Raw genomic sequence first — 10973 nt, 5'->3', positions numbered from 1 at the left:
GTCCATTGCTCGTGTTTCATGGCCCAAGCAAGTCTCTTCTTCTTATTGGTGTCCTTTAGCAGTGGTTTCTTTGCAGCAATTCGACCATGAAGGCCTGATTCACGCAGTCTCCTCTGAACAGTTGATGTTGAGATGTGTCTGTTACTTGAACTCTGTGTAGCATTTATTTGGGCTGCAATCTGAGGTGCAGTTACCTCTAATTTACTTATCCTCTGCAGCAGAGGTAACTCTGGGTCTTCCTTTCCTGTGGCGGACCAACTCGCTCTCTATCTTTCTCAGAGCAATCTTCTTGACCCTAACCAGTCAGGCTTCAAGATGGTTCACTCAACTGAGACTGCTATTCTCTTTGTCACAGAGGCTCTCTGCTCTGCCAAATCTGACTCTCTCTCCTCTGTTCTAATCCTCCCAGATCTGTCCGCTGCCTTCGACACTGTGGACCATCAGATCCTCCTCTCCACCCTCTCAGGGCTGGGCGTCAAAGGCTCAGCACACTCTTGGACATCGCCGACCAGGTGATGTGGAGAGGATCTGTGTCAGCTCCACATACTCTCACTACTGCTGTCTCCCAGGGCTCGGTTCTAGGCCCTCTCCTCCTCTCTATATATCAAGTCACTTGGCTCCGTCATATCCTCAGATGGTCTCTCCTATCACTGCTATGTGGATCACATTCAACTACTTTTCTCCTTCCCCCCTTCTGACACCCTGGTGCCTGGCAGATATCTCAGCTTGGAGGTCGGCCCACCACCTCAAACTCAACCTCAACTAGGCCTGCCTGCTCCAAGACCTCTCCATTATGGTTGACAACTCCACCGCATCTCCCTCTCAGAGTGCAAAGAATCTTGGCGTGACCCTGGACAACACCCTAACTTTCTTTGCAAACATCAAAGCATTGACTCGCTCCTGCAGGTTCATGCTCTACAACATCAGTAGGTTACGACCCTACCTCACACAGGAAGTGGTGCAGGTCCTAATCCAGGCACTTGTCATCTCCCGTCTGGACTACTGCAACTCGCTGTTGGCTGGGCTTCCTGCTTGTGCCATCACACCCCTACAACTTCTCCAAAGTGCTGCAGCCTGCCTGGTGTTCAACTTTCGCTCCTCCGCACACTCCACTGGCTTCCAGTCAAAGCTCGCATCCACTACAAGACCATGGTGCTTGCCTACGGAGTAGCAAGAGGAACTGCCCCTCCCTACCTTAAGGCTATACTCAAACCTTACACCCAAACCTGAGCACTGCGTTCTGCTACCTCTGGTCTCTTGGGCCTCCAATCCCTACCGGAGGGCAGCTCCCCGCTCAGCCCAGTCCAAGCTCTTCTCTGTTCTGGCACCCCAATGGTGGAACCAGCTTTCAAGGACGGCAGGGGCGGGGCCCCACCTCTTATGAGAATCAGCTGGTGATGCCTGTGGGCCAATCCGGGCGGGGCGTTTTGTGAAGTTGAAGCTAGTGGTAATATTTAGTCATTTGTTGAAATGTTTGTAACCCGTTGTTTGCTATTGCTGCACTAAGAATGAAATGACAGTAAATATTCCCCCCAACAATTGGTAGTTTCCAGTATCACTTTATTGGAGAATTCAACTTGTGGTATGTTATATTATATCTTAATCAGCGGACCATTTAATGTTGTAACATTAGTTTGTCTAAATGTAGTACAGTGAAAGTTCAAATAAAAAGGATTAGACGTACTGTAGTCAAGCTCATTGATTTTCTTTCTTTATTTTGCCAGAAGTTGCAGAAGGCATATAAGTGTTTTAAAGTCTCCTATGGAGTCTGATACACAGGCTAGTACAAACATCTTAATAATCACTATTTCAGGTAGTCAGGATGAGGTTTGTATGTAACATCCACCAATGAACAAATCAACGTAATACAATAAAAGCTTCAGACACTGAAAACACATTGTTTGGCTTTATTTACTTTAAGAAGGATAAGCAGCCTGGCTGTTTTATTTAAATCCTCTTTAGGGACAATTACTCAAGATCAACATAGATTTTTCTTAATTAATAATTGGCTTCTTAAAAATGTTGCAATTCAGGTTACTCTTGGGGGGTTTGATACTCTCTAGTTTGTACACAACATCGCACCAAAGGTTTTTATCATTTTTTTTCTTCAGCACGGCAGTAACTTTGAACACTTCATACGGTGGAATCAACACCTCCTTTTCACGATTCCCCATTTTGGGGTAGGACTTCAGATCAGCGCCAAAACATGTCTTTATCTCAAAGCAGGACTTCTCTCCAAAATGTGTCAAGTTCTTTAGGAAAGAGCTGGAGGCAAAGAAGCCGAATCTGATTATTTTGTTAACTTCACCTCCAAACTCCATGTTGGTTCTCCGGTATGTGGTGTGACAGGTCTTTTGGTTTAGTTTCAGGAGGCGAATGGCGTCAGTCAGCAAGAAATGCAGAGAGTGGAACTGGAAGGAGGTTGTGTACTCTGTTCTATTGGTCCGGACTGCTTGGTTGAACTCTGGGTACATCTTAGTTTGACCTCCTGTGTAAGCACAGATAGCCTTGATATGATCATGTGTTAGTTTGTCTTTAGAATTGTACCTGGACTTGTCCTTTTTGAATCTGTCCTTCACATTTTTTGCACACCCTGCTGCATTTTTCCAGGATTCATTGAATATCCCTACATTTCTGTTTTCATTTGGAAGATATTCCTTCCGCACCTTGTTGTACATTTGTTCAGTGCAGCCGTTATACATGTCGTCAACAGAGTTAGGGACCATGTCTAAGGGTATGCTGGAATTCAGTTCAGGCTGATGGAGATTAACCTTTAGAGAATATGGGGGGGGGGGGGGGGGGAACAGCAACACGTGTAAAACAGAGGAATGGTTCTATATATTGAAATGCATTTAAATGCTCTCTCTCTCTCTCTCTCTCTCTCTCTCTCTCTCTCTCTCTCTCTCTCTCAAATTCATAAATGTTGCCAAAGCAAAGTGATACACACAATTATGAAAACAACAGTGACAACAATAAAAGTAATAGCTATAATACTATTTATATATAAGAACTAAAACGAATACATATCTAATCAAAAAAAATTATACTGTAATACCTCTCTCTCTCTCTCTCTCTCTCTGTCTCTCTGTCTCTCTGTCTCTCTGTCTCAAAATTGTGTAATATCTTACCATCTTGGAGTCCACACCCAAAGTCCAAGCCTGGATGAAATACATCACAGTAAAGCTTAGGATCTTGTGTCTTGCCATGATGTCAAAATATGTTGGTCCAATGGCAACTTGTAATGGAGATGAATTGTCTTTTAAGATACAGAATCAGCATTGAAATGTTCAGCTTTCAGGGGGCCTTGTTATATCAGTGCTCTTGTGGTTATTTTCACAGTCCCTCCTCTCTTGCTGAGAACAGGCACCTACAGATACAAGTACCCCTCAAACCACAAACCCCTTAGCACAGTACACACACACACACACGCACACACACACACAGGTAGCCCTTTAGCACAGTACACACACACACACACACACACACACACACACACACACACACACACACACACACACACACACACACACACACACACACACACACACACACACACACACACACACACACACACACACACACACACATACCCACACAGGTAGCCTAGTGTTTAAGAGCGTTGGGCTGTAAACGAAAGGTTGCTGGTTTGACTCCTGAGCCGGTGAAGGTGGAAAATCTGCCGTTTCTCTGCTTGAGAAGTTAAACCCCAACAACCACTGCTCCCTGATGTTGATTAAGGTAGCCCCCTGCACCTCTCTGATTCAGAAGGGTTGGGTTAAATGTGGAACACACATTTTGGTTGAATGCATTCAGTTGTGAAACTGACTAGGTATCCCCCATTCCCTTCACATACACACACACATACAGTGTGGAGCCTAGTTGGGACAAAATCCTGCAGTACCTGATGCGCTCCAGAAATAGGGTTGATTACCTCTGGTCAAGTCTAAGCTTTGTCTGCCAATCATTCCTTTAGCTGGTTGAGGTAAACACTGCCCTCTTCTGCCCAGAATGCACCATGTCAAGACTGAAGGCCTCCAGGTACATTAGTGTGTGTGTTCGCTATTCTGTTGTCTCTCATGCCAATGTCCAGGTTATGATTTAGGCAGTATTCTAATACTACTGGTTATGTTTTTTTTTTTTTTGATATATTTTTTTTATTATTATTTATTTTTTTTCGGGGGGAATGGATCAGCTTAATATTGCAGATAGATTGTATCTTCTATCAATGTAATTGTCTGCATCACTTCCAATCCCCCATGTTTTATTTTATTTTTTATATATATATTCCCCTTTATTACTTGCCCAGGCCTCTACTTCCGGTCTATACTTACTATCTACACCTTATGGACAGAGTTAATTTTACAATAATTCTATATATATATATATATATATATATATATATATATATATATATATATATATATATATATATATATATATATATATATATATATATATATATATTTTTTCTGAACTTCTTCTACTCTCAACCTCTCCGATCATTTTCATGATGTCCATCCGGTTTGCTTCTAACTGCCATATCTTTCTAACTGTGCTCTTTCCCAAAAGCTCCCAACATACAACCTATATACTTATTATGGACACAGTATGCTTACATTATTAGCTATTTTTGTTATTATTTGTTGTTATTTGTTATTAGTCCCATCCTTCAACTCTATTCATTACCTCCCATCTATCTCTTAACACCATCCATATAGGATATCTATTTGCCATATATATTTCAACCGTACTGTGATGTTTTACAAAAGTTCTGAACCTTTCTATTCTCATTGCTTCTACAGATTGTGAATTAAAAATAAACATTTTTGCTAAAAGTATTATTATATTATTGATTGATTGACTATGACTTTTCAGATCACCCAGTAATACTATCTGCAAGGTTAGTTCCAGGTAAATATTGCAATCCTTTAGCCATTCCTGGACCTGTGTCCAAAAACAAGCTACAAATGGACAGAACCCCCTGCACCTCTCTGATTCAGAAGGGTTGGGTTAAATGTGGAACACACATTTTGGTTGAATGCATTCAGTTGTGAAACTGACTAGGTATCCCCCATTCCCTTCACATACACACACACATACAGTGTGGAGCCTAGTTGGGACAAAGTCTAAGCTTTGTCTGCCAATCATTCCTTTAGCTGGTTGAGGTAAACACTGCCCTCTTCTGCCCAGAATGCACCATGTCAAGACTGAAGGCCTCCAGGTACATTAGTGTGTGTGTTCGCTATTCTGTTGTCTCTCATGCCAATGTCCAGGTTATGATTTAGGCAGTATTCTAATACTACTGGTTATGGTTGTTACCTTTATTTTGTTATGACTGAGATGTGAGAGGACTGGTAGGTTGATAGTGTTCAATTCCTTTGTTATGACTGAGATGTGAGAGGACTGGTAGGTTGATAGTGTTCAATTCCTTTGTTATGACTAAGATGTGAGAGGACTGGTAGGTTGATAGTGTTCTATTCCTTTGTTATGACTAAGATGTGAGAGGACTGGTAGGTTGATAGAGTTTCATTCCTTTGTTATGACTAAGATGTGAGAGGACTGGTAGGTTGATAGAGTTTCATTCCTTTGTTATGACTAAGATGTGAGAGGACTGGTAGGTTGATAGAGTTTCATTCCTTTGTTATGACTAAGATGTGAGAGGACTGATAGGTTGATAGTTTCATTCCTTTGTTATGACTGAGATGTGAGAGGACTGGTAGGTTGATAGTTTCATTCCTTTGTTATGACTGAGATGTGAGCGGACTGGTAAGTTGAAGTTCCATCATATTGCGTTCAAATGGTGAGGTCTGTCAGATATGTGGTGGTTACAAATGATAGGAGACAAGGAAAGGATACAAGGAAAGGAAGGAAACAGATTGAGACTATGGCCATATTGTTTGGTAACATAGGGCCACTGACTGTGGAGTTTATGATGGAGTTCAGCCACTGTTTAGGTAGCACCTAATCTAACAGTTATATATGTTTATACAACGGCTGGGTATAATCCTGAATGCTGATTGGTTAAAAGCGCATTCCAGCCGGCGTCTATTCCACAAGTTACCACCGGCTAAATCTATGACGTTAAAATGACTCTTTACTCTGTTACGTCTGACTGCTCTATCCACTGTCTCATCAGCCCAGGCAGGGAAGTTATAAACTTAAGATATCTATGATCATTTCCATGTCTTAGAGATATTGTGTTTTATAGTAGTGTCAAAGCAACAGTTAGTGTCAAAGTAACATAGATAGACAGTAGACCGTTCTCTCCTCGTTGTGGTTGATAGACTTTGCAGTGCTGAGCTCTGAACTCACAGACACAGGAAACTACTAACCCTGCTCCTGCTCTCCCTCCCTCCCATCTCCCTCTGACCTCACAGACACAGGAAACTACTAACCCTTCTACTGCTCTCCCTCCCTCCCATCTCCTTCTGACCTCACAGACACAGGAAACTACTAACCCTTCTACTGCTCTCCCTCCCTCCCATCTCCTTCTGACCTCACAGACACAGGAAACTACTAACCCTGCTCCTGCTCTCCCTCCCTCCCTCCCTCTGACCTCACAGACACAGGAAACTACTAACCCTGCTCCTGCTCTCCCTCCCTCCCATCTCCCTCTGACCTCACAGACACAGGAAACTACTAACCCTGCTACTGCTCTCCCTCCAATCTCACTCTGACAGCCACATCTTCTCTCTCTGGTTAGCCAGCCTACTTATTACTCTTTGGCCTCAAGTTTATTTCAAAGCCATGACTAAGTGTTACTTCTCTGTAAAACTATGTCTAATGATTCATTTGAAAGTTATCAGTAAAATAATGGTGAATATTAACACTATATTGATGGGGTGGAGGTTATCAGTAACATAATGGTGAATATTAACACTATATTGATGGGGTGGAGGGAATCAGTAACAAAATGGTGAATATTAACACTATATTGATGGGGTGGAGGGAATCAGTAACATAATGGTGAATATTAACACTATATTGATGGGGTGGAGGTTATCAGTAACATAATGGTGAATATTAACTCTATATTGATGGGGTGGAGGTTATCAATAACATAATGGTGAATATTAACACTATATTGATGGGGTGGAGGGAATCAGTAACATAATGGTGAATATAAACAAAGACAGTGTACATGCTAACAAATGTCAACAAATCACAAATTACAATTCGATTCAATGTCAGCAAATTACTATACAATATTAAGAAAAATAACCTTGATCTTAATCTGAGCAAGCAATGCGTGTTAAAAAGTATTTAACAGGATCATTACAACTGAAAGAAGGAACGTGACCTTTTTGTTTTGACAGATTACTTAATTGTACATTGGTGGGGGAATGATCAGTGATATACAGTAATTATCAACATAATATAGAGCGTTATGTAGCCTTTTCCTGATGTGCGGTTGAATGCAGAAAAGCTGCTTCTCATGTTTGATTTTGAACCATTTTGCAACTTGCAATTCAAGTCACTCTGAACTCCAGTGTTCACTAGTGTGTAGACAACTTCACACCACAAGTTATTCTCTTGTGACTTCGTCTGGATGTTGGTCACTGTAAATACCTCATAGGGAGGAATTAAGACTTCTCTCTCTCCAGTAAATACAGAGTAATATGATATGTCAGCTCCAAGACATGTGGAGATCTCAAAGCAGGACGTAGCTCCAAATGAATCTCTGCCTATTTCCTTAACTAGAGTGCTCGAGGTGAAGGTGCCAAAACGGATATTTTTGTTGACAACCTCCTGATCAAAATACACGTTGGTTCTACGGTAGGTGGTCCTACATGTTGTTTGACTTCGTTTGAGCATTTGAATGGCCTCAGTTAGATAGAAGTGCAGGGAATGGTACTGGAATGATGTTGTCCCATAATTAGATCTACCATCTCTAACTTGTCTGTTGAAGTCCAGGTAGATATTGGGCTTTTCATTTGTGTACACATATATAGCCATGGAATGTTCTTTTTCCAGTTCATGGATAGATGGTTTGGCCTTTTGTCCTGCTTTGTTCCAGGCATTATTGAAGTCTGAATTTGTATTTTTCTCACGTGGGAGGTAGACTGTGTTCACCTCATTGTGCATCTCGTTACTGCAGCCGACGTATTGATCATCAATAGAGTTAGGGGCCATATCCTGTGGGAAAGGCTTCTGTAAAAGTAAATTTTAGTTTCAATACATTACTTCATAAGACTTGCCAGTTCTCTTTTTCTCCCCTTGAGAACAATGTCTGCTAACTCTTTTGTGCATTAGATTTGTGCAGTTGAATCAAATACAGCTACACTCTAACTAAACAGACTATCTTTTTTAAATTCCCATTCTCTATCGCTCACAACAAGCTTCTGTCGTATATGATGAATGGTGGCCATTATCGCTGTCAACAAAAAGTCCGTTATGCTGCATCGTGTCAGAAGTTTTTATTCATACCACGAGGTTACAGCATAAATTACAGACACGCGTTGCCCGGAGAACGACTCCCCAGATTGATATGGTCGTTCTGCCGTCTAATCGTTTACCCCCTATTTATAAACAATGCAAAGGGAGGGGCTACTCCCTTCTTCTGGCCAATCACCAGTCTCCCCTCGGCCGTCACCCTCCAAGCGGCACATTTCAAATAACATCATAAAACCTCCCCCCTCTGGCCTGAACAACCAACATTCCATTCCGTCATGAAAAACATTTGACAAAGACATAATCGTCAGATACGATATTCCCCCCTTTCGAGACGAAATAAACGTCTCGAAAACAAACAGAATAAGATTATGACTATTAACCATTTATCTCATTGAATATTCTTAACCTTAAACCCAAAAACATTCTCCTCTAGAGTGTAAATACCTTTCTATGAAATACCTGTTTATGAAGTGTGAATACATTACTATGACCCATGAAGAAATCTCTATGGAGTGTAAATACATTACTATGAATTATGATTAAATCTCTATGGAGTGTGAGAGCGAAAAACTGTCCAGCAGCCATCCATCCATATCAATCAAGACAGTAAAATTCTCTCACCGTCCCTCTGCCCCAGGCAACCACCGTCGGTACTCCAGATAACCTCATAACTCATGTAAATGCATTTGAAACTATGATGCCATTAAATACACATGTAAACAAAATCCTATCCATAAATATCCACTCTCAGGCTGGTCAACCCATAGGACCTGAAAGGGAATCTCTCCCTGTCTAAACGTCCTTTCCCTAACCCCATCGAAATAAACAAAAGCATCTAAGATCCTCATCTGCATTCAATAACATCAAACATCATTCTACTAAAATCAATACCTAAGAATATGACACAATTATGTATTACACATCAAATATGTCTATATTTCATTGCAGACACTGGAATGTAGTCCACTACACTTCCTCTTCCTGTAGTGTCCTCTTCCAATGGACTTGTTGATGATGGAATCAGCCACACCCTCCTTGTTTCATCTCCTCCAGTCATATTGTCTTTGTTTGAATATTCCAATCTCCACATGTTCTCCCACATGCTTCTGGAATGACAAGAAAATAAACGACCAAACAGTATCCTTTGCAAAACAACCACTTTCAAATTAAACCTCCATTTCACCTAAGAATTTAAAAAATGATACATAAATGATGCATGAATCACATTATCCATTCCCCCCTTTGATTCATAAATCATACTAAAAATTATACTAATATTGAAAAAACAATTTGAAAAATCATCAAATAATCCAAAATGATATTTATCCCTCAGTTCCACTTGTCCATCTTTATCCAGATCAGGAACAGTCCACACCGGCATCTGAGTGTTGTCTCCAGGCACCACTTCTCCAACCTATCTCAATCTCATAACTTTCTCAAAAGTCAGTACAAACATCACACAGTGTTATCAAAGCTTAAACTAGAATCTGACCCATCACTGCCCCTACTGGCCTAATTGATCTTGCAACCAAATCCTTTCAAATGCTTCCCTTATAATGCATCTATAACCCCAGTGATATTATCTGAACTATCTGGACTCACAGTAATACACTAATATTTATCAATATTATCTTCCCAAATGTTACACCATACCATGAATGAAGTCCCCCCTTCTCCCTTAAACTTATTCTTCAATGATAGGCTTGAAGACTATGACATGTCGCCATGTGTCTGCTAAATGACCAAAATGTAAATGCAATGTCACCCTTCCAACCCTAGATTTAGCTGTGTCCAATGCTATCCCTCTTATAATGGTAAAACCTCATATGGAAGCTTCAACGTTGACCTGTAACAACATCCTATCCCCATAGGGTAAGAATATACTCTATCATAATTTCCCCTTATCCTCTAAAATTCCCCTAGTCACATTGTCAGTCAAAAGCTAATCTTTTAACCATCAAAGTCCTGCTCTTCTTACTACCTGATATATAAAAAGTAACCTATTATTTGTCATTACTACCCTTAAGGTCATGCTTATCCAAAGTTATCATCTAACATCCCAATCTGATCTTTCCATAAACATACCCCTTACCTCATATGTTTTATTAGAACAAACACAACTTTTAGCCCTCAATATTTCACCTGAATACTTCAGAGTTTGCAATTACCTGATTTTACTTTCTCTCTAACCAATGCTCATAGGGTAATCTTTTCACCCAAGAACACTTAAACCCTACTGTTTTGACAACAACATTATTTCATCTGTCAATGACTGTTGCCAATTCCACAGTTATGACAAAGCTCAAAACTGATCCACACCTGACAGAGGCTGCGCAACCGTCTAACAGGTCCGGGATGGAATTCCCAACAGACATGGACCCTCAAGATTCCCCACTGACCCCACAGAATGAGTTAATCTATCTCTAATTTCCACAACAGAGGAACGAGCAGCACTGATCAGATGCCCCCCCCCTCTGTCATCAAAATCAAAAGACCCCATACTGCAGCTTCCATGATGAATCTCTATTCTCCATTTCAGATTAATCTATATTGTTTCTATCTGCTCTATTTTAACCCCA

General features: G+C 40.8%; 2 protein-coding genes across 2 annotated transcripts; both read right to left on the bottom strand.

Annotated features, from left to right (window-relative positions):
- Window positions 1–1994: 1994 nt before the first annotated feature.
- LOC311124388 (NAD(P)(+)--arginine ADP-ribosyltransferase 2-like) lies at window positions 1995–3206 on the bottom strand (the record flags this gene model as incomplete). Its single annotated transcript, XM_084198550.1, has 2 exons — window positions 1995–2771; window positions 3129–3206. The coding sequence occupies 2 exons, from the start codon at window positions 3204–3206 to the stop codon at window positions 1995–1997; spliced, it is 855 nt and encodes a 284-aa protein (XP_084054676.1).
- A 4141-nt stretch (window positions 3207–7347) lies between these two features.
- Window positions 7348–10769, bottom strand: LOC311124393 (ecto-ADP-ribosyltransferase 5-like; the record flags this gene model as incomplete). The annotated part of the gene is made up of 2 exons (XM_084198552.1): window positions 7348–8151; window positions 10719–10769. 2 exons carry the CDS (start codon window positions 10767–10769, stop codon window positions 7348–7350), a joined length of 855 nt encoding a protein of 284 aa, XP_084054678.1.
- Window positions 10770–10973: the final 204 nt, after the last annotated feature.

This window comes from Coregonus lavaretus, assembly GCF_964263955.1.
Source record: "Coregonus lavaretus genome assembly, contig: HAP1_SCAFFOLD_3109, whole genome shotgun sequence".
Classification (NCBI taxonomy): domain Eukaryota; kingdom Metazoa; phylum Chordata; class Actinopteri; order Salmoniformes; family Salmonidae; genus Coregonus; species Coregonus lavaretus.
The sequence above is the reverse complement of the archived record's forward strand: the minus strand, read 5'-3'. Positions and strand labels throughout refer to the sequence as shown.